Source organism: Fragaria vesca, linkage group LG3, assembly GCF_000184155.1.
Source record: "Fragaria vesca subsp. vesca linkage group LG3, FraVesHawaii_1.0, whole genome shotgun sequence".
NCBI classification, from domain to species: Eukaryota; Viridiplantae; Streptophyta; class Magnoliopsida; order Rosales; family Rosaceae; genus Fragaria; species Fragaria vesca.
In genome coordinates this window covers 3173309-3200320 of record NC_020493.1, presented here as the reverse complement: position 1 = coordinate 3200320, position 27012 = coordinate 3173309, and the positions used below count along the sequence as shown (strand labels likewise).

Genomic DNA, 27012 nt, shown 5'->3' with positions numbered 1-27012 from the left:
AGATACACAAATTTGCGATATGAATAGGAAGCAAATTGTGTTGGAAATGCTATGAGCTTTTTTTCAGAATGCCAGAAGAAACTTTTGTGCACTGTATTTCGCTCTCCCTGCACTATCTTCTAATCTATTAAGCTTACAATAGAGTGTTAGGGGGTCATTCCTCTCTCCATCATCTTTCAGCCAAAAAAAAAAAGCTTACAATCTTCGGTAACTTTGCTCAAAGCAAAAGCGATTATATTAAAAACTGCATGACATCTATTGGATTATGCTGGTTGTTTTTACAATTTGGCCAAATCCCTCCTTGTTCATGTGAGGATACAAAAACTAAAACTACCTTTTTTCTATTCTCAACTAGCCGATTTACAATAGCTGAATTAGCTGCCACTCGATCTCAATTCTGTGGTGCTCTACTGCTCTCTAGGCATACTTTTTTTGAAAATTTTGGGATGGCAACTCCTCTTTCTTGCCTTTTGGTTTGGCCAACCTGCTGACTGGGAAGTGCAGCCGGGCCATTAAAGGACGTGGACCTCTTGATTTCTGATCAAACCCCCTCACGCACACAAATCCTGCACATCGATTAAGCAACTCTTTAGGGAACATATATTTGATTTGGCCGTAGGTTTCTAAGGAACTTGCTACACGCAATTTGTGACATAAAACCAAAGTCCAATAAAAGGTGAAATAAAACACATTTGATAAGCTACTATAAAATTCCATTCTTAGTAAAGTGTAATATGGTAATATTTGCAGTAATTAGATACATGTACGAAGCCAGAAATCCTTGTAACACTCATTCAGTCATTCTGTACATTTTTTCCATGAACCTACAAAATGCTAGTACAAGAGCTATGTCAAGGGAATTCATCAGAAGGAAAGATATGAAATATCGCTAGCTCTTATATGTTAGAAGGGAAGTAGGTTTTACATCCCTTGCAAGGATAAGGTTTTGAATATGTGTAGAGATAACTATATCCCGTAAATAGGGGAGAATGTCATGCATACAAGTTATAAATGAAACTAATAAGCAGCATATTTTCATACCTCTCCAAAAGCAATGTTGAATTTCTGGTGTTGTTAACCCTGGTAAGAAGAAGCACATTAGATAAGAAATTGGTTATATCAGTAGTCCGAATTATAAGAGTTTAAAGTTTTACAATCTTTACCTTTGAATATTGTCGGTATTGAGGTTCCGAAGTACACAGTTCTCCTATTCAGATTCCACAACCAGCCTCTTGGAACATCAAGAGGCTCAAGGCTCGAATCATGATCAGCAAATACCTGCATTGGACATCATATGTAATCAATATCCCCAAACTTGAAATAGATTCAGTAAGATATGAAAAGAAGTAAAGATATGAAAAGAAGTAAACTGAGCCTAGTAAAATAATCTCTCACCTCGTTAACTTGAAAGTAGGTGCCGTTAAGTGGGAAGCTCCCTCTCATTGCTGTTCGGCATGGTACCTGTCCATGATGTAATTCAAGAATAGTAAACATGTGTTATTGTCATCATCTTATATTGGTGTTACAAATGTTTCATTGTCTTACTTTTGCTACGGTTATAGTTATTGGTGGCTATAACAGTTATACATGGCTATGACAGTATTTCTAGTTTGATTAGCATATTCTTACCAAGAGAGTCCCTCGAACTGTTTGTGAATGTGCTTCCCGTGCACTATTGCATTGGAAACATTGCTTATCGTCACACAACTTGCCGAATTCTTGAGAACTACACCTATTCTCTGGAGGTTGAATGGAGTTTGCTGTTTCACCTGGCATGAACACCAAGGTAAGTTAGTTTGATTCGGCTATTAAACTTATGGAAATAATAGAAAATATATTAGCTTCGGTCAGGCCACCTTCTGAGGGGAGCATTTCTTAAACCATTTTCTTAGTGGCACAGATGATAATAGTACTCATTATCACACTTGGGAGTTGGGACTGTTCTGAGGGTTCCTAAAGATATGGTCCTAGGTTAAGTTCTTAAAAGGGAAACTAGGTAACCTGATTACCATATTAAGAATATCTATATAGTTTGGGTTTTCTATATCATCTGCTTACCTGGTGTCCAAATGGCCAAAAGGTAATTGCATGGATCATCAGGTTCTCGCTTATCCAACCCCAACTGTATTAGGCACAGAGACAGATTTGGGGTTAAAATTTTTAGTGTACATGTCCAAAACAAAAGGAGGAAAAAAAAAAAACGAATACTTAGCCATGATTTTGGCACTCCACTTTCCCATAACTTAGTGCAAGTGCTAAAGTGGAGTGCCAAAGTTTATCCCATTAAACAATGATATTTAGCTTGTAGATATTACTTACTCGATCTAGAAGAGGGTGTGAGTCAGGAAGTTCATAGCTGCATTATGAAGAACAAGGATTAGCAACACAAAAATGCTAGTGTCATTGTTAGGTGATATCATCATAGTGATATCATGGTCTACAAAACTATGGAGCCCTTTTTTTTCTTGTTAGGTTTTTAAGTAACTAGACTTTCAAGCACTAGATTATCACTGTTCTGTCGATGTGATTCTTGGCTTGAAAGTTAGACATGGTTCAAATCTTCTTGAAATAATTAGAGTGATGTCAATGCATACTTACACTTGGTGCTCAGTTCGTAGTCGGCTCACATTCTTAAGCTTAGGTGTAGGAAGGGATGCAGCGTCTGGTGTTAGAGCAACTAATGCCTTTGACATTTCTCCTTGTTGAAGTTCCATGTTTTGTTGCATATAATTTTGCAAGTTCTGAGTGAACTGTTCCATGTTAAGTTTAATTGTAGGAATTTCATCTGGGTCCTCATAGAAATCCTCAATGTCTTCTACTATCTGTGTGCACTCTGGTTCTGGTGATACTGGCTCTTCAATAATAGGTTCAGTATAACCAGGTGCAGACTTTGGTCTTGATTGTTGGCTTGCTTCAAGTTGCTGGTTTCCTCCCAACTGTTCTGTTGGGTGAGGATGAGGGAGAGGGAGAGGGAGAGGGATAGGTAGAGGAATTTTGTTGTTGATCTCACCAGGATTTCGATACGTATTTCTATCTTCTGTTGCACTCACTATACTTTTCTCCTCGGGCCCTGGCAAGGCAAGTCTTGCACTGCATCAATAAACGTTATTAGTAAATCTGTCAAATAAAATAGCTGTAAAGTGCATTTTATAAGGATTATTAGTTGGCTGGTTAATATCATACGATATTTGGTGTTTGTCCATAGTTTTCACTAGACTGAGGGTTGGTGGATAGCCAATAATGGGCCTTTTATTACATAACAATATGATTCACAAATCCTTCCCTTTTTTCTTGAACTACGTATGTTTCCAGATTTTGATAAAGCAAAGTCATAACTGTTGTGTTCCCTATTTAACCATATATTTGTCTAGGACTAGTTTTACTTATCAGGATGTTCTCTTATTGGTGGTGGACAAATGAACACATTTCTTATCTATTGGAAATACCTACATGATGGAATTTGTGACTTTAATTAAATGCATAGCTGGAGCAATTAGTGTACAAACCTTGCAAATGCGCTCGCAAAATGTCTACATTCTCCTCTCATTGGACATGCATTGCAATTTGGTTTGCTTTTCGTGCAGAAGACCTGCATCAACAAGTGTCATTTTATAAATTCTAAGCCTGTGGTCAGAAAGAGGAATTCACTTCATGTTTATATCACGAGACAACACAACATACCTTTCCAAATGTTATCATCTGGTAGTGCAGCTCATACCTGTTAGCATATATTGAAAGGGTTTAGCCTATTGGTATCTGATTTATTGAAGACCAAACTCTGTTTTCGGAATCTGCAAGATCATTTATATAAATATGCTAGTGTATTGGGGGAAAGAATAAGAATTTGTACTTACAAGGTTCTTTGGTCAAGCTTGCAAAGTCTTGGCCACAAGTACTTCTGTATGGATTCCAGCACCGGGTACCTTTGAGAGACAGAAGCATCAGTAATATGTTGATCTATGTGAAAATAAATTCCATTAGTGACATGGTGGCTCATTATACTAACAGTTCTAGAAGATGCAACTGCAGTGACTCGGGCAAGGGCTGAAGAGGTACCCATCCCAGCCGTACAGCTATACGTCCAACATTTGTATCGACCTACCAAAACAAAATGATATATGTTGAGATGCCTCATCTATTATTCAGACATACTTGATATATATGATACTCACCGGAAAAGCAAGATGGTGAAGTGTTAAAAGCCTCACACACTCCACGCTTTTTAGCCCCAGTCCACGGAAGCTCAGCAGATACTCTCTACAGGCATATGCATATGTCAAACACATATGGAACACAAACCACAGAAGTTTGATGAATAATTTCACTACATTAGGAGCATGGCCATGGAAATTGTAATGACACATGCAAGTAAGTAAATAAGTTCTAGACGTTGGTTTTCATAATTGGAAAATTGGCCTGTATTACTTCCATGGGCTTACTTTGCTTGGTCAGGTGGAACATCCCGCAACCATTCAAGATCAACATTCCCATGTTCTCTAAGTAACCGGTTAAGGAATTCCTGCACAAATATCTCACTCATGTTGGTGTTCTGGTGTATGGGTAAATGAATTTGTTAATTATAATTTTACAGTATAGTTATAACTACCTTGATTCTTTCTGCAAGCTTATTATTCATCCCCCTTTCTTTGATAGTTTGGGCAATGTCATTCACATTTGCAGTTCTTACAGCTTCCCAGTCCACGGAATCCATTGTGTTTGCTGTTTTTTCCCTTTTTCTTCCATTTGGTTCTGCTCGTTCTCTTAATTTATCCCAGTCCTGCTGAGCCTTTTTGTCTTTTCCAGGTCTTCTGTTCTTTGTCTTTGAGGTAGCAGCATCCACATTACTGACTTCGTTGAAGCTTAAATCTGACTCAGGTTCCTTATGCATAATATCTGTGGTCTCTTCAGAAATGTTGCAACTTTGCTGAATCTTACTTGTATGCTTCTCAGCAGGTACGTAAACCTTATTTGGGTTCCCACCAACCCTGAATTGAGACTGAATCATGTTACTTTTTTCTTGAATGCAAGTGCATGATTCACTGAAACATCTCTGTGCATCTTGATCATTGACAGTAAGCTTATTACTTGTTGTATCTTGACTCACAGATTCTGCTGTTAGTACACTCTGTTCCCCCGGACTGTCTTCATATTTGTTCTTGGAAATATTAGAAGAATGGATTACCTCTTCAAACAATTCAGAGCACTCAACTTGCACTACTTCTGGGTTGGGGATGTTATGTATACAGCAATTATTGGAAGCGTCCTGGGATGCTCCACCGCTCTCTATAAATATTCTTTCGTCATCATGCTGCATGCATATCGGCTCATGAAGTTCACAATTCAAATTGTCATGAGGTGACAAATGGCTGTTTCTGACACTGTGGACTTCGGCCTTCTGTAAAAACAAAGTGGAATGATCCAAACTGCCATTTTGACATGTATCAGGTGCGTCCTCTGTCTCTGAGTTGCTCTCACATAATCCTGTTTTTTCCACAGTCTGAGAAGTTGAAGAATCCACAGAATTTTGAGATGAAACTATATCACATCGTTTTCTCAAGTCTTCCTCTATGTAACATTCTGATGCTGTTCTTGGGTTCTTGGTGGCGGACCCGTTAACCAATGAAGGTGTTAACTTGCAGTCGGGTTCATTTGTAGAGATAACTCCCTCACTAGTGGTTTCTGTGTTCTCACTGCTGTTGACAACTTGTTCTTCACTATGCTCAGTGTCATGGAATGTTACGGAACTAAAATCACAAAGTGGCTGGTTTGAAATCTCACTAGTGCACACTTCTGGTTCATCTACTGCTAAGCTCGCAACTTTTTCATCGGATGCATTTTGGTTGTTCACTGACTTCAGGGGAAAATGTGCAGCAAGCGACATGAATGCAGAGCTACAAAAAACATAAAAGGAGGAAATTAGGTAAGTTTTCCCAGTTAAGCGTTGTCTAATATTGAATCTTTAGGTATATGCCCAAAAAGTATTCACCTAGACAGATGGTCTGATACATTTTGAGTCAGAAAAACTCCTACCACCGAGTCCACAACTGATCCTTTCCATGGAGAGAAGCGTCTATCTCCTGCGGAAATATAATACTATTAGTATGTAAATATGTAACTATCTATACATGACGCTAGTGTTCACTTTGTGTACATGTACACATGCGGAGGACCAGGGTACTTCAGATTAGCATAATAGAACAAAAATTTGTTTAGCCTGCTACATAGGATGCATGCATAAGATAAGGTTGAAGTTGAATAATTCTTGTTCTTTATTAGTCTGATGAAGTATGTGTTTCCCTTCCTTGCCAAGTAATTTCAATTGCAGTGTCTTTTGTATTGCTTTCATCATTAGATTTTATGTTTTAGTAGAACTTAAACACAGTACCCAACTCACTTACCGTATGGTTACTAAAAATTGGCATGCCACTAATACTGCATTGTCTAGCTAGCTTACCATACTGTAATAATCAACTGAACTTAACTTTTCTCCAAAATAAATTTCCTTGCAGATAAATTAGGGATTATAATTAAAAGCTATGTACCTTGCACAAGATGCATTCGTGCGATAAAAAAGTCAGCACGACCTTTGAACACTCTACGCTCTTCTTCCCACCATTTTGCTTTCTGTTCATCCGTTCCATCAGCGCCTTCACTGTTGATGTTATCCATTAGCAGCTTCCATACTTTATCAGTCTCTTCATCAAGGTCAACTTTAGGTCGTGGCCGGCGTTTCTTGATAGGATCAAACGCCCCCTCAATTGGTACAACAGTGCCATCTCTTCTATAAAGAACCAATGCATTGTTCTCTTGATCTTGTGTATTATAGACAACATTATACCCCTGATATGCAAATTTGCTGCTTTCTCTATTTATGTTCAAACATTTTAATTGATCAGCAATAGCATCAACAGAAAGTATTTGCGTGCATGCTACTTCTGGTGGAACACCTACAATTAATGACCAAGTAAATTTCGATTGCCAGAATGAGCAACAACTCATATGGGAACATAATTTTATCGGCATACCTGATGATCCAGAAACTAATGGTTGGTTCTTGTATAGCACAAGACTTCGGTGTGAACTGGTAAGAGTGCTTCTTTTTGTTCTCTTTTTCTTTGCTAGTGTGTCACCCACTTCAGGGACTAGGGCATCCATGCATGTCTGAGTTGAGTTACAGTTCATTGCTCTTTGCCAATTAACATCAGCCGGTGGTTTCGTGAGACAGGTACTCTGGAGCAGAATGTGCTCTGGTGTTCTAATTAGAGAAGCCAAGTCACGAAACCGTGTTGGAGCTTTTGATCTTCTCCTTTTTGAACTTTGTGTTCGATATGAAGGCAGGATAGTCTCAACATCTTGCAGTTCTGATTGTCTCCAAACATTTTCTGCCATAGTCACATGACATGATGTGCTGGATATGATAGAAGCACATCCCTTATCTGTCCTCCTCTTCTTGTATATGTATGGAAAATGCATATAAGACATCATGTTCTCATATGCTGGCATATTATTGTAGTGAACTCCGAGAAAATTTTGGGGTCTGGGCTCTGTCTGCTCAACAGCACTAGAATATTTTCTCTTGGATCCATTCAGTTGTTCATTTTCTTGTGTCAGAATCATGGATGAGCTGCAGTTAGAGTCATTTGGCCTTTGTAAAGAGGAACTAGTGTCACCATCCAACTCAGTTTCTACAGCATTTTTATGACCAATTTGAGCTCTCACTGTCGCTTTTCCTTCTGCAGTGTCTTTTTGACAATCAACATACTCTCTTCCCTCCATGGAACTTTTTCTGGCAGGGTACAGTGTGGCAGTGTCTTTCTGTAAAGAGGATATGTCATCTCCTGGATCTTTCATGTCATAATTCAACACCCTTCTGCATGATCTCTTGGTAGATTTTGGTTTAGTTAAATCGGTGCACTCTCCCAGTTCCTTTGGTGGGGGAGGAGTTGCATTTTTGTCTAGTGCATTCTTCCTCACATACTTTCTTCTGACAGGAGTTTCCTTAGTAGTGGGAGGTTTCGGTGTTGGCTTTGGTTTGCCTTCTCTAATCACCTTGGGCCTGTGCTTTCTCCTCCTTTGTTTCAGCTGCGGTGTCTGATTCAAGTCAATGCTATTGTCCCCTTCCTTGTTGATGCTATTCTCCTGGAGCTGTGTGGAAGGAGTAGCATGTGAAAAATCTGTAGCAGGGTTTGCTACATCTTTATTATTTCTCTGCTCGAAGATTTCACATGAGGTAGCACCAGCATTCATCTGCTCTTCTATTTGCTGGTTTTTTCTATGATCCACATTTGAGCTTGCCTTCTCTGGTGTTATGGGTGCAAATTGGCCAAAGGTGGTCTCAGGTGCTGAATTCAGATCACAAGGAAGGTGGCAGGGAAAATCATCTGCATAGCAACATTGGCCCATTCAGCAAGAGAGGTAACAAAAAACAACATACTTTATTTTTATTGATCTATAGTGTATTTCATTTTCCGTATATATAGTTAATTTCCCCTCTTGTTTAGTTTGGGGAGTGAGTGTGTTTAAAATGCTTTTCTCAAGTTTAAGATAATAAAACCACTAAATGAAAATTATGAGAAAAAAATTAGATTTGTCTTGCAACTTACACTGATGTTCTCCATGCATGACAGCAGTTTTCTGTGCAGCACTAGAGGCAGCATGCACAAGGGCCAGGAGATGTATACAAGGAACCTCTCTCGACATCTCGAGTGTGTTGCCAGCACCACCAGGTCCAGTTCCATTATTCCCTTCAATGGGTTGTAACGCAAACGGGAATTTATAAAATTCATGGTGTCTATGTTGCTGGGAAACTTTTGGGAGATTAGGACTGTCAAGAGTTGTTGGAGCAATGCAAGAAGCCCAATCATGTAAGGCATCTTTCCTCTGCTCATTCATATCCATCCTCAGGGACCTTAAAATTTTAGATTTCCTCTGCCTTCGGCTTCTATGTCTTCCTCAGCTCACTGAATTCAGTGAAATCAAGCTTTAGAATTACCTGCCATAGAGAGGGGAAAAAAAAACAAAATGATGAGAAATTTTAGGTGAGAGAACACAGATGGAGACCAAAAGGTAGAGAGTACAGATATAAAAAAGTAAAAGTAAAAGTAAAAACAAAAAAAAACCTAATTTTGTAATTATCCGCCATAAAAAAAAACAGAGGAATTTTTGAGAAAATGTCAGGAGAGAAACACATGTATAGACCCAGTTCTGAGCTAAATCTCAATTCTTACCCAATTCACCAAAATCATCAAGCTCTGTAAATCTTGATCACTCTCGGCCCCATGTCATGGAATCACCTGCCATATAGAAAAATTCAGGCAAATTAGAGAAATGTAAGTAGAGAAAATCACTTTTCAGCTAAAACAGACACCTCCTCTCACATGATCCCAAAATCATCTCAGTAAAACAGATCTTGTCAACTGAGCTGAAAACAGAACCAAACAGCACATAATTGAGGAAAATTTCAATTTAGAGCGAAACCGAAATCTTAAACATGCTCCTAACAATCTCCCACAGAGAGTGCCACTTTATTCTCTAATGTTGGTTCAATTCAAAGCAGAAATTGGACCAAAGATTTGAGAAAGGAATCAAAATTGGAGAGGTTACCTAGAAGACCAGTTAGGTAGAAAACAGAGCTAACATGAGAGGTCATCTTCTTCTTCTTCAGGAAAGTGTGTCAATGTGAGAGAAAATGGAATTGAAGAAAACCAAACGCAAAGTCCCAGAGCTCCTGATAACATGTTTCAACCTTTGTTTGTTTGAGGCGTTAGTGTAATTAATCCCCAACTGCAGGGGCAGTTACGTAACTCCAGTTTCCCTCAACAACCCACCGGCTGTGAAGCGTCGAGGGTGGCCTCAAACACGTTACCGAGCTGCATATCAAAAGGGTCTGCACGTCTGACACGTGTCTCCCGTGTCCCTGGTAAAGGTCGATTATAGGTCTCTGAGACTTCACGGAGGGGCGAGGAGTTCAGTTACGGCGTTAACAAAGGTGCACGATATTCTATGAGGTTGGGTGTTTATCACACTCTTATATAATGGTTAGTGCTAACTTATAGTTTGTTTAATCTTAATTTACATTATCTATATCGTAAAGGGACCAAAGAAAAAAAAGGAAAATCTTTGCGTACTTGCGCTTTCGCTGGCGCCGCATGCATGCATGCATGCGCACGTAGCTTTAAACGGATAAGCTAACGGTTTCAGCGTATAAAATAGATGAACTTTATATAGGTCCCGTAATTTATGTCAATAAATTATAAAAATACGAAAAATACAAAACCGTACTATATGAGAACGAAAGTCAAGTCAATCAATCCGGTCATGTCCTTAATTTTATTGGCAATTGTTGTTTCACGGGCTCCCAAGTTGATTTGAAAATGTCTCGTTTTCTGATAAGTAAAGTGTGGTATCGTCATCATGCGTCTTTCATTAAAAAATATATCGTGGTGGTTTGTCTTTTCTTGACGTTGATTTTAATATATTTCATCGTTGTTTTTTTCTTTTAACTAAATTAACTGTCTTCGCATTCATTAAATATGATCTTTACTTTTCAAGTGTCACATCATCACACACGACCATACAGACATATATACGTGTATGTATTCCTATTAGCACGATCAGTATAGTAGATCATGTTGCCCTCTGATAAACACACACATTACACAGCCATCATAAGACCGAGAATCAAATTTAGAATAGGATAGGTAACATACCCGATTAGAATTTAAATAAGGATTTTACTTAATCATCAGAAAACACTTCTTATAACTGTTTTTTTAAGACCTTATTTATTCTTATATATTTTGGTTTTTTCATGTTCTTTATTTATCTTCTCTTGGAGGAGGCGTTTCTTAAGGGGGTTGGCTTTCCCACAAAGGGATAGTGTTGTTTTGGTGAGCGAACTCATGTAGTTAGGTAGCTAACATCCAAAACTCACAATTGAGATGAGAGAATCTCATTTGGTAGTTTGCAAATAAGTTGGTCCACACCAGAGCAAAATCTCATGAAGAGAAAAATGTGATGGAGTTCCATAACCGTTGCCTTTTGCTTTGATTGAGTCGGTCACCGGAAGTCCGGAATCTCTTGTCTCTTTTGGCGTTCTCTCTCTCTATTTCTGACTCTTCTGTTAAGCTTAATAATACATCATTCTCCAAATAAAAAAACAAAAAACCTATTAATACGCCAATGAAAGGCTTAACGTGTTCCATGTAGCTGGATATATAATACATTGGATTTCAGCTGGGGTTTAGTTAAAACAGCTGGGATATATACCACCACCAGCACTGATCGACCAGCTGGGATTCTTATCATCCAAAACAAAGAATGTAATGCATCATACTAAAAGTAGCAATGCATAATACATGTAATCGATCATATTGTACTAGTTAGTCGTAATACATGTAATCGATCATATTGTACTAGTTAGTCTGTGAACACACCGATCTCTCCTCACTCTTTAAGTTCTAAATTCTGAGTGTACATTATCATATCATGCCAGTACAATGGTAATCATAATTCAGTACTAGCGAGCTGATTCCATGTCTGTTGTTAATCGACAGCCTCCTAATTGATATGAGTTTATCTCATTATTGTGAAGTACGTTGATAAGTTTCTTTACACCCACACTTCATACACTAGGCTTAGATCGATGAGCTTTATCTTTCATCTTTTTCCTAAGTTAAGATGAGAAACGAAGATGAGACCCAATTTCAAAAATGTGAAATTGATTTTTTCAGATTGCGACATCAACCCACTCAAGGATTGTAGTTCTACTCATTGTATTGACATAGATGATTGGGATCTAGTTAAATTTTCTTCCACAATAATCAATAGTTTTGATTTCTATAGAATCTGGGTGGGTTCAAATAGCTAGCAACAAGACCAATATTCAGGGAGGAGCTCAAACCTAGAGCCCAACTCTTGTTGGGCCTTCAATATCTTCATTTGCTTCGTTTTCGTGGCTGGTAAGTCAGAAGAGTACTAGAAGTAGTCGAAGAGTAACAAACTGTTCCCGAAAATGTTTCAAATTAAGTGAAATTCCTCTGAAAGACTTTACGTGTTTCATATAAAGTTGAATTTTGTGCCATATAAAATGTTTCCATACTTCTTTCGATATAGAAGTATTGGAGGTATGACTATGCTTATGGAAGTATGGTTGTATCTAGATGATATATGGGTGCTATGGTCTCCCGGACCAGGATGCGTAAGTGTTGTGGTCTCCTTTCAGACTTACCTTTACTATTTATATGTTACTTATATAGTTTACATTACTTATATATGAGAGTTGTGGTACTACAAATCTAGTTAAAGTAGACTTTAGAAGTGTGAGACATGTGTAAGTGTGTGACAACTCCTTTATGGGTTGTATGTTGTTGATGGTCTCCTCTATTGTAGCAGCATGGTGGCCGCTGATGGTCTCCTAAAGCAGCATGGTAATTTTAGTCTTAGTGCCATAGCCGTGTTGCTTTGTTCTTTTAGGGTTAGTCTTGTGTGTAAAAGAAGTATGGGTGATGAAGTGTGTTTCTCACTCAACCTTTTTTATATATAGTTTAGGTTTGTAACCTAGTTCCTTACCAAGAAGAAATATCTGAAAAGCTTCTGCAACTTTGTGTTTGGTTTTTCCACAAGAAGAGCTGGCTGATAAGCTAAGGTTAGGGTCCAAATTCTATGTGGTTGGTTTCTCCATGGGTGGTAAGGCTGTTTGGGGTTGCCTCAAGTACATCCCTGGAAGGCTAGCGCCGGTTGTTAATTACTGGTGGAAAGGGTTCCCTGCAAAGCTATGTAATCATGCATACTACTACCAACAGTTTCAGCATGACCAATGGGCACTTCATGTTTCACACCACCCCTTGGCTTACTTCGTTTTGGAACACTCAGAAATGGTTTCCTGCTTCAAGTGTTCTAGCTCGCAGCCTAGATGTGCTTTCTCCACTGGACAAGGAAATCCTCTTAAACTTAAAGCCTCTTCCCAAAAAGAGCAAGGAGAGGCCGAGTCGGTTCATCGTGACTTGAAGGTTGGATTTGGGATGTGGGAGTTTAGTCCTCTCGATCTGGAAAACCCTTTTCTGAACAATGAAGCTTTTGTTCACCTGTGGCATGGAGATGAAGATCTGATGGTACCTGTTACACTGCAACGGTACATTGCGCAACAACTTCCATGGATTCATTACCATGAGCAGTGGTGGAGCCAGGAATTCATCTGAGGAGGGGTTCACATATAAAGTACCGATCATTAAAAAAAGAAAAAATATTGATCATTAAATCGTATAAACTGAATTATTGTATCATAAGTTAAAAATTGAAAACACAATAACATAACACTAACATAAAATTCTTAATCAACAAAATCAATAAGACAACAATCTCGCAACATCCAATTAAAAATAAAAAAATAAAACATGAATACTTCCTAACGTAAAAATACTGTCTAATATATAAGGGAAGTCTGTGACAAAAAAATATAGAGGACATCTAGTCCTTAAAGCATTAGAATTCTTTACTTAATATTATTTTCACTTCCTTATCTTATTTTTATATTAATTATGGTTTTTTTTATTATATAAAAAGAAGATCATCACGTGTGTGGGGGTGGAGTGGGGGGAGGAACGTGGGACTCTGGGATGTGTGGACTCCTTAGTTGGTCTGACACTCAGACTCTAAGAGGGGTTCAACCTTTCTATATACATATAATTATAATTATTTAATTAAAAATATACATATTCTGACTGAATATGTGGGAGACCTGGCAGGGGTCCGGACCCCACCAGGCCTGAGTATACCTCCGCCCCTGACCATGAGATACCAGGTGCTGGACACTTCTTCTCATAAGCTCATGGTGTTGGAGAGGAGAGATCTCATATTGAAAAAGTGACAAATAAAATATAACTAATAAATGGGTGGATCGTTCTTAATTGTACCAAGACATTTTGTGATTAAAACCCAACATTTTAAAAGTGGTTAAGTTGAGACAGTATCGGTACAAGAATGATTCACAGGTCACGTTTGTCGCTGTTTGACATGGTATCAGAGCGGGTCCTTTTCCAGTTGTGTCTCTAATGAGTCTGGGTTGGTTCTTTTAAGGTTCATGGCCCTTGTTTGGTTCTTTTCAGTTTGGGGTTCTTTCAGTTGTTATGGAGAGGTTAGGGTTCTTTCAGTTGTCTTGGGGGCCGGGTTCAAGTTTGTTAATCAGTTTCACGTGCAGACCTAAAAGTTAGGTTGCACGTGAGAGGGAGTGTTAGAGAGGAGATGTCTGATGCTATTTCAATACACTTTCAACTCGGACGAAGTAAACTAGTTAGTTATAATGGGCTACCTCGTGGTAGCTTTTCTATCTGGTGCCTTCATTATTCTACTTCTGATTATGATTTTGGTATGTACAATAAAGACTTCATTTTATGTGATAATTTAAGATTATGATTATGATTTTGGTATGTACAATAAAGATTGTTGCATCATAAAACTATTGCCCTGGTAATCTGGTATAGATTATTACATCAAAATACTGTTGCTTCGTTGAAAAGTTGAGTTTGAGAAAATATTATGTGAAATCTGGTTTGGTACGTACACTGGATCGTTCAATTCAGAGAAACATCTTTAGACAAAAAGAGAAGAATGAAAATGTTTGAAATCCTACTGATTTGCCGTGATCTCAAATTCTCAATGTTCTTCTAGCTAGTAACACAACATGGAACAAGGAGTGAAGGAGATGCTACAACACACGCTGGTTAAACATTAGATGCTGAAGTTGAGCTCGCTGTTTATCCTAAGGAGTTGCAGAATATATGCCATCTGTTTGTTAATTGCGGCATGTACCGATTACTAATACTATTTCCTCTTCTAGCTTTCAGAATTACAAAGAAAGTAGGCAGGAGGGGGGCACACCATCCACACAGGACGGTTGTTCGAAGGACTTGAAATTCCACCCCGAGCAATTAGATAGTATTTTAAACCTTGGTCCTCTCACTCATCTGGACTAGACTGAAAGCGACTAAATTTACATTCTGAATTTCTGAGTCTTATGACTCGTATTCAGTAGTCCAGCAGAAGCATAGTATCAAACTTCATATGTGGTCTTTGATATAAAAGTAATGTTTGAAGTCATCCCAAACTAATAATATGAAGATCGATGCACTGGGTTTTTGTCTGGCTGCTTGATCCTATCCAATCTGTTTGATCATGAAGAGATGTGCTCCATCCGGGACCCAAGTCCTTCCACTCAATTGTGCACCGTACCAGCTTCTTAAAATAGTAGAATCACACTCACTTGAGCACCAGTTTCCAAAAGTGGTAGAATCACTTACGGATTACACTTCCTAATCAAGATAAAAATCCACAAGATCGAGATAAAAATCGATCATGAAGGTCATGATTAGGAAGATGATGGATGAATACACTTGCCCACCGAAAACAGACGGAAAGGTGATCGATCGAGTGAGGATAACATCTTCTATCGACCTGAAGATCATAAGCCACTTGACCAACAATCTCATGCCAATTTGAGAATCCCTCAGGTAGTGCCAAAACTTGCATACGCCTTGATGAGTTCATAATGACCTCGAACACTACTCTTTGATCAAAAAACTTAGTTTAACTATTGATCTAGTAGCTAGTATTCTCTTCACATATATCACAGCGATTCTAATACCAAAAATTCTACCTAATCCAACCGCGAGTTTTCTTAAAAATAGTGAATCGGATCGGATCCACCGACCGCCTAAAGACAAAGAATTGCATCAGAATTTGGTCATAAATAAAAAAAATTGAACACAAAATTCAGCATTTGCAACACAAAAATAGAGTCACGATAAGGAAGAAAAAAAAAATAGCTTACACTAATACAAAAGATTTCCCTTATTTGCTTCAACTTGTTCTTGGCTTAATTTTGTTCCAAGATCAGGCAAAAACAAATGACATAAAAAGAAAGCGTGAGTTCCAATTATGATGTCAAAACTTTCTCTTGCATACGTTTTTTCTTTCCTTTTATAAGAGCGCACCCCACAAATCACAGAAACCACACTCAAACACAAACACATCAAACTCAGATTACTTTTCTCTTCTCATTGATGATATGCCTTTACATTGTTCTAGTACTATGGCTATAAAAGCCTCTCACAATCTAGGACTTGTGAAATGGAATAACAAGCACAAGTTCATAACCGACCACGTAGGGACAGTTAGCTTCTACAAAATCCCCCACCACAAAATCTCAAAACCAATTGGTTGCTTATCCAAGCTCACCCAAACCCAGTCCTTCACAGTAATGGAGGACCCAAAAAGGTCGAGTCTTTCATCCCTACAACCAACCCATGATTTGGAAATTGCAGTCAGAGCTGTGCAAATGGCTTGTTCTCTCTGCCAGAAAGTTCAGGACAGTTTGGTTTCCAAGTCCGGCGCTGTGGTCCAATCCAAAGATGACAACTCTCCAGTCACTGTTGCAGGTTTGTTTCTTCACTTTTACATTCTTCTGTGAATTGTGTTGTTTTGAGCTGGGTTTTTCTGTGATCATGATTATGTGGATGTTTGCCTTTCTGGGTTTTTGAAATTGTTCTTCAATAATATGATTAATATTGGCATGTGATGTATTGCTTTGAATTGTATTTTGCTTTACTTGAAGGTTGTTTATGTTGAATGGTTGTATTTTGCTTTGAATGGTTGAAAATTGAAATAAAAATATGATCTTGGGCATCTGTTTGGTGGTTTCCTAGTGGCAACTTTAGTATATGGGAATAAATTAAAACCAAGCTAGTCCTTGTCTCCTGCCTTGTCTCCTGGAGCATCTAGATGCCTGCTTTCTAAAGCATTGATTTTAATCTTCTGTTTTATAATGTATGAATGTTGGACCGACACAAAGGAAATTCATATTGGATCAAAGTTCATTGAATCTTAGTGCCTATGCATTTCTTGACATTTTACTGTGAAGAATTTACTAGAAGGCACTATTTGGATTTTGGACAGCGCGTATAGGCAACTTCTACCTTCAAAAGCAATCTTGCTGCTGTCCTTAAGATGAAATAGATGCATGAACTTAATTTTTCTGTCAAAATTTGTGTAAGTCGGCCATTGTCTCTAACTTATACATAGCATCTCTCTGTATCATGTTATGGAACTCGGCTATTTGTTCAGAACCTCATATATTGCTGTCTTGGACTTATAATGATTGCTGTTTGGCTGCTCAACGTAGATTCCTGATGAGGAAAATTATCCCAGTTTGTCTTTTAAATTTAGCATCTTTGAAAATTTGAACAAAATTCAGCCTCCAGAAACCGTACTAACTTCTCGTAATCCTCTTAGGAAGTCACTGCTGGTTCATGGTTTTCAACATCTCTAAAGAAAATAGTTTACAATAAAGTATTTCACTTTATGCTGGAGTTCTAAATGAGAAATACTAAAACCTGTGGTTAGTGTGTAATCAAATGATTACATCTCAAATGATTACATTATAGAGATTAGTGCTTCATGGTTATCATTTCGTTGATTGTTGCCTTATGTAGTAACGTTCACCCTTATACAATGTTCTGTTTTAAGAGAAATCTCTCTGAGTTTTTTATACTTCAGTTTTAGTTAAAGTGGAGGTTATAGGCATTTTTTTGTGTCTTATTCTCTTGAATCTTGATCATAATATGCTAACAGATTGGAGTGTCCAAGCAACTGTGAGCTGGATACTGTCGGAGTCTTTTGGAAGTAGCAATGTATCCATTGTAGCTGAAGAAGACATTCAAAACCTGTCCAAGGCTAAGGCAGCTGGAATGTTGGAAGCAGTAGTAAAAACTGTAAATGTTTGTCTAGCTGAAGCTCCTCGTTTTGGACTTCAAGGTCCTAAAAAGACCCTTGGGACTAAAGAGGTTCTTGAAGCCATCAGTCGGTGCAACTCAACGGGAGGCCCTACTGGGCGATTTTGGGCTCTTGACCCTGTTGATGGAACATTGGGATTTGTACGAGGGGATCAATATGCTATTGCTCTGGCTCTAATAGAGGATGGAGAAGTTGTGCTTGGAGTTCTTGGATGCCCTAATTACCCAATGCGAAGAGAATGGCTAAACTATCATCACAGGTATCATAGAATTATATCCAAATTGACCCCACCAACATCAGAATCATGGGACAAGGGCTGTGTGTTATACGCTAGAAGAGGTAGCAGTGAAGCTTGGATGCAACCACTGCTCCATGTAAATAAGAAGTTTCTGTGGCCAAACTCTGCAAAACTGGTCCAAGTGTCCTCTATCAATAATCCATCATTGGCAACCTTTTGTGAACCGGTTGAGAAGGCAAATTCAAGTCATTCCTTCACAGCAGGACTAGCTCACAGCGTTGGACTTAGGTACGTAAGTTCTGATTTCAGTTCTCTTTGCCATATGTGCACCAAAATTTGTCATGAATTTGAAGGCACACTCACATGAACTATATTGATATATACTCATTGTCAAACAATAGTTACAGGCAGTATGTGCATTGTGATTCATAACCATTAAAACAGTTCGTTAAGTTGAGTCCCTTTTAACATGATTGCAGATGAAATTATGTTATGATAAAATGCACCAGTCCTTTGACTAATAGTTTTTGTCATGACTGCAGGAAGCAACCATTAAGAGTCTATAGCATGGTAAAATATGCAGCTATAGCTCGTGGGGATGCCGAGATTTTTATGAAGTTTGCAAAGGCGGGTTACAAAGAGAAGATATGGGATCATGCAGCCGGCGTTGTCATCATACAAGAGGCTGGGGGTGTGGTTTCAGATGCCGGGGGGCGTCCACTGGACTTTTCAAAAGGTATATACTTGGAAGGTCTTGATCGAGGTGTGATTGCTAGTGCCGGAGCAGACCTACATGACAAGATCATCAGGGCTGTTGATGCTAGCTGGGACTCCTCTAGTCTATAGTTCCTGCTACTCTTAACATAAAATTGCACATAACTCCTTGCATTATCTGAGAGGCGCATTGTATATTAGTGGTTTCATGTTTCTAATTTTGGTTTATAATATTACTTAAACATCACCTCCCTTGAAAACTAATCGGTACTTGGTTTCCGGAGTCAATTAACTGAACTTTTAGGAGACTGCACCTGAAAGCGGGAAGTGCTTAGGAACCCTAAATTTGTGATCTTGAACCAAAAAAAACTAGTCCAAGTTCCAAACAAACAAAATTGATAAACTGAAGGAGAAATGCTTGCAAATTCTTCTACTGATCTATTCCATTTTTACTCTTCACATCCTTGTTATGTAAATCAGGATCAGAAATGTAACCCTGGTAAGCAACTCAGCAGTAAACAGTTCACTCAGATTTGTGACAAGGACAATGCTTTTACACTGCATCTCAGCAAAGAATTTATTGAAGAATGAAGACATACATGTTATTAACTGACACGAAATTATTGACTTTGAGAGCTTCTATTGATTAAGAAAGGACTGCTAACGTACAAAGCTACCTATATACAAAACACTTCCAGAGCAGCTCCATGTCCAAATCGATATTTAATACCAGATGGATTTAAGCAAAGTGGTTGTGAAGAAAGATTGAGATCACTAACTGGTTAGATGCAAAATAACTCTTTTCCTTAATAGACATACCTGTATCGTATGGACTCAAATGTCAACTGGTCGGCCCTAGAGTTTAATGGCTCTCACTGCTGCTCAGCTCCTCCTGTTAACAACTTGATCAACCAGCTATATACGCCTGGTTGTCAAGAACTCAAGATCACGGATACTCATCAACAGATCTTTTTTTCGAAGTTTTCCAAACAATACTTATCGAATCTAACGATGAAAAACAGTCTGTACTTCACAAAATTGAGAGAAATTGGATCTAAACATTCACTTTAGCCAGTTCGTAATTTCGTATAGTGTAGTATTGCTTGTTTATAATAAACTACTAGAACCATAAGCACAATATGATCCCATGAACATATTGCTTTTCTGGAATTAGTTACTGCATCAATTTGTGATGAGCAACAAAAGGAAGAGTTTAACAAAGTTGTTTCACTTGCTTAAAAATCTTGGAACTCTCCTATAGGCATATATGCCTCACTACGAGGAGAATAAGTGGGATTCAACTTTAATAGGGTAGGGATGGGTCCAAATAATAGGTACCATTGGACCATATTCATATTGATAAAGAAGCAACTCATCAATGGAAGTTGAAAAGTAGATAGGTCTGCACGACTGCACTAGGAGTTTGGCAAACGCAAGACTTAAGTGCTAATTACTTGCGTGCTTTGATTGAGTAATAATCTAATATACAACACTAGCTATGTTATCTTGACATATATGTTTGAATCATCTTCGGATCATCTGACTGTATGGTATTAGATATTTGTTTAGAAGAGATAGCGAGTTTGCATTCTCCAGCATGAAACTACATATGATGCTCTCTAACAAAGTGAACATGAGAAGGTTGCACGTGAGAGAGAGTATTACCTGGCTAGCTACTCACCCACGACTTAAAACTGTAGGGTGCGATAGTTGTTTGTTTATCAAGTTAGGCCATAGGGGTTTGAATATGAGATCCGGATTCTCTGTTTAGATTTGTTTGCATGTCTTATAGTCATTAGATAGAGTAAGGATGACATGCTGGTTTTAGATTGTACTCAATTAAATGGTTAGAAGTCATCTAAACAAATCCAAATAACATAAATTCAAACAGAGAAGCCAAATCCTTCAATATGTTTGTCTTAACAATCGTCCTAGCTAGTGCTTGTAGCTTTGTCATATGGGACTTGCATGCGTAGACTATGCGCTTGAAGCTGTATATATCCAACCCTACAACTATGATTGAAACTGAAAAGGATGCTAGCAAAGCTGACTTATTAGGTCGACCATCTCAAAGATCTGGGGAACCAAAGCTCAACTCACACATGGTGAACCACTAAGAGCACTGACCAACTTCTCTACAAGTGCAGATGTACGTACCTGCCTTGATTGTGGTCATGACTTTAAGTTTCACCGTCGTCTTTAAATGAGTTTGCAGATTGGAAGATGGCCTCATTTATTTCATGTCTAAAAACTAGCTTAACTTGATATTTCTATGATTCTTGTAACAGCTAATTCTAACTCAACTATGCATAGCAATCCTTAAAAATTTAACATTTTATGTTCGAGGATACAAATTTTTAAGAACTCATCGTCTTAGATGATCTAAATGAAAAGCTGGGAACACGAGAAAAGACAGTGAAACAAGATCAAAGACTAAAAATTTAGAATGCTGAAAACTCTCAACTGATCCCGTCACGAAATTAGCTTCCTTAAAATAGGTTAGAAACCATAATATAAGAAACTTATTGGGATGGATGGATATATATCATAGATGACACAATCTAATTGCATCTTTGTCGCTACTGCATGAAAATGGAACTAATCTAAAATCAAAGTCGGTCTACATTGGTGTATATCTCATTATATTGTGGGTTCCCAATGTTCAATATTATCATCATGTAAAAAGTTGTGGGTAAGAGTTACCAAACTTATAATGTGTCAAACTTTGATGAAGAGAGGAAAAATATTCAAGAGGATACTAATTGCATCCAACCTACTCACCCTCTGTAACTGTCTTCCAACACATCCTCCTCCTCCATTAATATCCTTTTCCTTCCCACTATCATATATATCCACTTCAAACTTCTATATATACCCCTTCTCACAAATACTACCTTTCTCTTCTATCTCATCACACACCCACAAACCAAACATGATCCCAACTACAAGTCTTCTCTTGCTTACTTTGATCCTCGCTGCTTCACTTGCTGGCTTCTCAGCTCGACCCGACTCCTCCACCGGAGCCTTCTCAGCTGAGCTCAAGCACTCGAGCAACAAGAACAAAGGTGGTGGTGCTGGTGGGGGAAACAATGGTGGATACAATGGAGGTGGCAACAATGGTGGCATGGGAGGGTTCTTTGGGCCCGGGTTTGACATACCCGGGTTTGGAAAGGGCTTTGGAGGTGGGTACGGCGGCGGGTACGGCGGTCCGAGTGGAGGCTCCTCCAAAGGTGGTATAGTCAGGACCACTCAGGTGTGCAAAGAAAAGGGTCCTTGCTTCAACAAGAAGCTGACGTGTCCTGCTAAGTGCTTCACCTCCTACAGCCACTCGGGGAAGGGCTACGGCGGCGGTGGCGGAGGCGGTGGTTGCACCATCGACTGCAAGAAGTGTACTGCTTACTGCTAGAGGAGTATTGGCTGGTCTGTCCCTCTGTCGTTATGGTGCAAGCTAGTAGTATATAGAATCCACGAGTTTGTAGTAGTTCCTTTGAGACTATTCTATGTTTTTACCGAGTCACTTCCTCTCTAATCTATTTAGTTAAAATAAAGAATTACTTGGGTAATGGAGTGGCTTTAGGGTTTTCTTTGTGTTCTATATATACAGCTTTAGGGTTTGGCTGGGTGTGTTATGGTTGTGTTGAGAACCCATATCTATTGATGTGTGCTTTACTTCATTTGAGGCAAGTCTTCTATAGTTGGGCAAATGCCATACCAAGCTGCTAATTTGGCCCTTCCCATCCAAATTGTTGTATGATATAGCCAACATGTTTCGTGACTTGAGGAAAGCAATTTCATACACAGAAGCTTTGCATTTTGGTGAAAGGTGATCGTATCAAACTAATATGATGCTATAATCTCCGCTGTAATTATTGGTTTGAAAGCTTTGGAACAATCTGGCGAGACGGATCAATTGGATGAACATTAAAGTTACAGCTCTCAGAATTACTCGACTATGTAACCCGAGATGTAATTCCAAAACATTACACCAGAAATGAATTAAACTCTATTACAGAATTCTTAGAAACAGCAAAGTGCAGAAAACGTGTTTCTAACAAGCCCTGAATTCAAGTTTCAATAGCACTGATATACTAACAGAGGTAGTTCAATCATTTGTGAAAAAGGGGGTACAAATCAAAAAATAAAAGCTCGGGTAAAACATCTGTATCCGCAAATCCTGTAGCTAAGGGCATATACAACCTAGATCAATACAGAGTCACCATCTTTTCATCTGATTACATGTTTCTTTGCCTTTATATTGCTGCCCTCACAACATGTCTTGCTCCCTCCCGCCTCATTTCAGCAGCTTTACCACTTCCCCGGAAGTACATGTATACTTGCTGCACATGTAAAGAGAAAAAGGGGTGTTAAAAAAGAAACCAGGAACCTCTGCAGCAACAGAACACAAGATATTGCATGTCCTTTTGTCAAAGGAGAGAACAAAGACCTGAATAACCCAGATGCTAAGCACTGATTCAAGACAAAACATGCCGAATCCAATGAAGTAGAAGATCTGTACAAAGAGTAAAACAGTATCAGCTATCAGTTTGTAGTACTATAACATGAATATCAAAGTACAAAATGATATGCTTATAAGTTTTGTACATGACCGTCGTCATAGGTTAAGAATTCTATAATGCCACATATCCCTTAAAAGAAAAAGGAGTTACGGGTACATGGACAGCCATATAATAAGTGAAATTCTATGTCTTACCCCAACCAAAGCATGATCGCTCAGAACATCAATTGCAGCCAGAATACCACTGTTCCAAAAGCACACAACAGGTCGTCATAAGTAGAGGATAAGAAAATAAAAGGTTTCAAACCATGTTTAAGGGAATTCCCAAGTTTAGTTTCTTAGAAGCATCCACTATACAACATTATCTTATGCAATTTTAACTGCGTATATAACTAGGAACTAATATATGGCGACCTGTATTGTAGCATGTCTGAGATAATAGGCCTGTGCAATTCAGTAAAACTAAATAAAGAATTCTTAGGACGTACGTGAGAGATTTTCCTTTGAAGATTATAGGGGGAGCAACCGCAGCAAAGATGCAGAAGCCAATGTGAAACTGTACAGAAAAGAAAAATATAAGTGACGTGGGGTATACTAAAATTCCAGGTTTAAATTGCAAACCTACTATAATAACAAATCTGAGATAGAGTTACCAGATAGAACATGAAAAACCATCCGTACTTCAAAGCACTCTCAGACCTGCAATAAGATTAAATGAAAGCCAATCAATAGTGCAGCTAACAATATATTCAACAGTTAATGCATTATTCCACTTGCTTTCAGAAATTACATCCGCATTAACATATATTGTCAAGGGATAGAGTATTCTACAATGCACAAATTACTGTTTGAAACATGCAGCCAGTGGAACACATTGATTGCTCATAAGTCATAACTAACAGAATTTAGTATAGTATTTCAGGCAATTTCTTTGAGGTTTATTTACAGGGGAAATACTAGAGCTTCGCAGTTAAAGCCAATCTATATCAACAACCAAATTTACCACTAAGAGGATGTAATACCTGAACACACGGTAAAGAGGACGGTACCACAGCACATAAGATCCAGGTGCCCCAGCAATGAAATATATAACCGCAAGGAACCATATTTTCACCCCTATACCAAAGAGAAAATAATCAATTTCACCATACTCCAGCATATGCAGGAGAGACACAAGGAATAGCTTCATACACACCTTCACCCTTGATCCAGGCAGTGGTCACAGCTATGATATTCCAGAATAGGCAAGCAATAATTCCTGCATAACATACCATTCATCAATAAATGTCGACAGTCTTCAGTATCTAGTCAAAAGTTATGGTATTTCGGGCAGAGGGCTGGAAAGTGACTACATAAACCAATTTAAACAGTCTATCTGACAACCTAATCAATATAGCAGAAGCCAAAGTGATGCTAGGATCTAACGGTAATCGAATAACAGGAACTTTTATGCATCAGTATCTTATTTGACCATTATTAGCTCAAGTTCATCAAAGTTGAGGCCTCAACACCATGTTACTAGGCCAAACACCATGTACATCTTAATTCTTTTTCTTAATTGCATGCAATCAGAATTCTGACATATGTTATCAAACGATGTCTAAATTAAGCAACAGTTGACATACCTAACCATGTTATAAATGCGACATACTGCACCCTTTGTAAATGAATTGGGATTTCATTTGCAATATCGTGATGGATGAGTGGAAAGAATGGCGGCCAATTTTTTTCCTCGAGAACAATTCCAGCTGCAAAAGAAAAGGTAGCATGGCAAGAATGTAGGTGATTAACTATTAGAGGACATCTTTAGAGAAGGTTTTGCAGACATTCTTACAAAAGGAGATACATTTAAATAAAGGCAATGAATTATACCACGTGCTGCAGCATCTTCTTTCCGTTTTACAACCTACATCAAGCACCAAAAAATAGAAGGTTAAATTTGTATTGTATGGACGATGTAGAATCATGATAGGAAATTAGAAATACTTCAGTCTCTTGATTAAAAGAAGAAAAATAATATGACCAGGACAACAAACTTCAGTGCTCCACAGCTGAGTAATAATCATGCAAACAGAGTTTAGAATTTCTTTCAAGTCATACCTCTTCACGCTTTCTTAGTTCAGCTTCTTTAGCTTGGAGTTCCCTCTCCCTCTTTTTCAAATCCTAAATCAAATAATAATCACTAAAATTAGAAAAACACTATGCCAAATACAAGTAGTCTGATTAACAACCTTACTATTCAAACTCACCCCACTTCCATCAATAGGTATATCGACGGTTTCACCAATACCATAATTGAAACCAGCACGCTCTGGAGGCAGAGGTGACAGTCTCGAGTTCTTGGCAGGAGCAACGCTTCCATGATTCTGGCAACAGAAATGCATCAGAGCTCAAACAGGAGAAATTAAAACAAGCACAATTTCTACGTTTCTACATACAAAACAACCGTCGGTGTTTTCCATGCCTGAAAAGTTTACAGTCCACGCGGCGACTTTACAAAAGATATCTAACAATCATAGGCAACCAAGTAAGATGCACAAAGCTTGAATAACGCGAATCTATCGCACGAAAACTATCTTCTAGCCATTTTTGAATATTTGTGTTCATTTCTAACGAAACCTAAAGCGATCAACGCTTCAATTCATCAACAACCACACAAAAAAATCAGTTTCTACAATCAACTCTAACGAAGTCTTGACTGATTATCTACACATAGAGATTCAGATCATCAATTTCTATACTGTAACAACTACTCAGACTTCAAAATTTCAAATCCATGAACGATTCTACTGATTCAAACTCAACAAGCTACAAACTCAACACGATTCACTTCAATTCCACTGAAAATCACAAAACCGAAAGAAACGCAGATCTTAAGATCTATCAAAATCACACATCCTAGCTAGAAATCGCAAGTCAACCTACCTTCAAATCCAAAATTGACTGGATTCAAACAACCAAATCCCGCATCCAAATTCAAGAGAGAATCGAAAGAAGAGACACTCACCGAGAACGGATTGACTTCCTCTTCTTCAGCGAAGGGGTTACTATCGTATCGACCAGCCATGGATGAGCCTCCTCAGTGCTTCTGAGAGATCTGAGAGAAAACTTGGAGGAGAAGAAAATGGATTTGAATACAGAGACGACGAGAATTTGAGGGCACAAGAACCTTAGACTGAGGATTAGAATTAGAATTGTAGAGAGAGAAAGAGAGACGGTTTTCTAGAGAGAGAAAACGGAGGACTCGTCGTCTCTACTCTTTTGTAATCTTTTTGACAGCCAAGCGCCGAAGGCGGCTTTTCATTTTGATTTCCGCATTCTTCAGGGGCATTATTGAAAATTCAGGGTTTTGTTTTTTCCTGATTGGGATTTAAGTTCTTTTTTCTAAAGTAATGCATTAGTTGTATAGTAGGTTAATTGATTGATTGATAAATGATGCTCTATCTTTTGCTTTGGTTGTAACAAATTCTGTTGTTGTTGTTTTGTGGTCGGTATGTATGATGATCACTTTGCCATTTTCCAATAAGAATGAGGTAAAATCGGGACGGTCTGATAACATGTAATCTCGTATGAAAAATATTGGTCTTTTAAACTTCTTTAACTCAATCAGGTTTTGAAAAATAAGGTGTGTTGACGGAATTTCTGAAACCTGAGACGGAGCTAGAGAAAGTAAAACCTCGACGGGTATGGCTTAGCGGTTAAGCCTTTTGCAATTTGGCTAATCTCGGACAGAAGGTTCGTATGGCAATGGAAAATT

General features: G+C 38.3%; 5 protein-coding genes across 6 annotated transcripts in view; 2 read left to right on the top strand and 3 right to left on the bottom strand.

The window, feature by feature from the left end:
• The window catches only part of LOC101310880, a 1534871-nt gene that overhangs the window by 547519 nt on the left and 960340 nt on the right, over window positions 1-27012 (bottom strand). The gene's annotated exons all lie outside the window — the stretch shown is intronic.
• On the bottom strand, window positions 376-9700 carry LOC101304455 (protein ROS1-like). The gene is made up of 20 exons (XM_004293445.1): window positions 9604-9700; window positions 9228-9293; window positions 8604-8992; window positions 6543-8381; window positions 5987-6077; window positions 4607-5891; window positions 4440-4519; window positions 4173-4257; window positions 4007-4098; window positions 3855-3923; window positions 3682-3718; window positions 3507-3589; window positions 2599-3090; window positions 2320-2356; window positions 2059-2122; window positions 1630-1769; window positions 1396-1461; window positions 1164-1278; window positions 1042-1080; window positions 376-566 (listed from the first exon to the last, which is right to left on the bottom strand). Exons 3-20 carry the CDS (start codon window positions 8896-8898, stop codon window positions 418-420), a joined length of 5058 nt encoding a protein of 1685 aa, XP_004293493.1. The 5' UTR covers window positions 8899-8992; window positions 9228-9293; window positions 9604-9700; the 3' UTR covers window positions 376-417.
• Window positions 16012-19025, top strand: LOC101298775 (PAP-specific phosphatase HAL2-like). Its single transcript, XM_004293508.1, has 3 exons — window positions 16012-16433; window positions 17626-18313; window positions 18568-19025. Exons 1-3 carry the CDS (start codon window positions 16064-16066, stop codon window positions 18869-18871), a joined length of 1362 nt encoding a protein of 453 aa, XP_004293556.1. The 5' UTR covers window positions 16012-16063; the 3' UTR covers window positions 18872-19025.
• LOC101295689 lies at window positions 21498-22543 on the top strand. Its single transcript, XM_004293580.1, has one exon. It carries the CDS (start codon window positions 21672-21674, stop codon window positions 22143-22145), a length of 474 nt encoding a protein of 157 aa, XP_004293628.1. The 5' UTR covers window positions 21498-21671; the 3' UTR covers window positions 22146-22543.
• On the bottom strand, window positions 22666-26524 carry LOC101295111 (secretory carrier-associated membrane protein 3-like). Of its 2 annotated transcripts, none has more exons than XM_004293496.1 (12): window positions 26263-26524; window positions 25505-25621; window positions 25356-25418; window positions 25128-25161; window positions 24881-25003; window positions 24451-24513; window positions 24278-24371; window positions 23909-23954; window positions 23744-23811; window positions 23451-23499; window positions 23184-23249; window positions 22666-23076 (listed from the first exon to the last, which is right to left on the bottom strand). In XM_004293496.1, exons 1-12 carry the CDS (start codon window positions 26320-26322, stop codon window positions 22990-22992), a joined length of 870 nt encoding a protein of 289 aa, XP_004293544.1. In that variant the 5' UTR covers window positions 26323-26524; the 3' UTR covers window positions 22666-22989. The 2 variants fall into 2 exon arrangements, with proteins under 2 accessions (XP_004293544.1, XP_004293543.1); XM_004293495.1 differs by having other exon boundaries at window positions 25454-25621; window positions 26263-26370.

Bases quoted from the DNA above. Each gene is read 5' to 3' on its own strand.
- LOC101304455 (XM_004293445.1), bottom strand. From the start codon at position 8,898: ATGGATATGAATGAGCAGAGGAAAGATGCCTTACATGATTGGGCTTCT. The intron at 3,924-4,006 runs GTTAGTATAATG...TGTCTCTCAAAG, and splicing joins CAGTTGCATCTTCTAGAACT to GTACCCGGTGCTGGAATCCA. The intron at 567-1,041 runs GTATGAAAATAT...ATCGATGTGCAG, and splicing joins TCAACATTGCTTTTGGAGAG to GATTTGTGTGCGTGAGGGGG.
- LOC101298775 (XM_004293508.1), top strand. From the start codon at position 16,064: ATGCCTTTACATTGTTCTAGTACTATGGCTATAAAAGCCTCTCACAAT. The intron at 16,434-17,625 runs GTTTGTTTCTTC...ATATGCTAACAG, and splicing joins CTCTCCAGTCACTGTTGCAG to ATTGGAGTGTCCAAGCAACT. The intron at 18,314-18,567 runs GTACGTAAGTTC...TCATGACTGCAG, and splicing joins GCTCACAGCGTTGGACTTAG to GAAGCAACCATTAAGAGTCT.
- LOC101295689 (XM_004293580.1), top strand. From the start codon at position 21,672: ATGATCCCAACTACAAGTCTTCTCTTGCTTACTTTGATCCTCGCTGCT.
- LOC101295111 (XM_004293495.1), bottom strand. From the start codon at position 26,322: ATGGCTGGTCGATACGATAGTAACCCCTTCGCTGAAGAAGAGGAAGTC. The intron at 25,162-25,355 runs GTATGACTTGAA...TGCTTGATGTAG, and splicing joins AACTAAGAAAGCGTGAAGAG to GTTGTAAAACGGAAAGAAGA. The intron at 24,372-24,450 runs GTGTGTATGAAG...TCTTTGGTATAG, and splicing joins TGCCTGGATCAAGGGTGAAG to GGGTGAAAATATGGTTCCTT.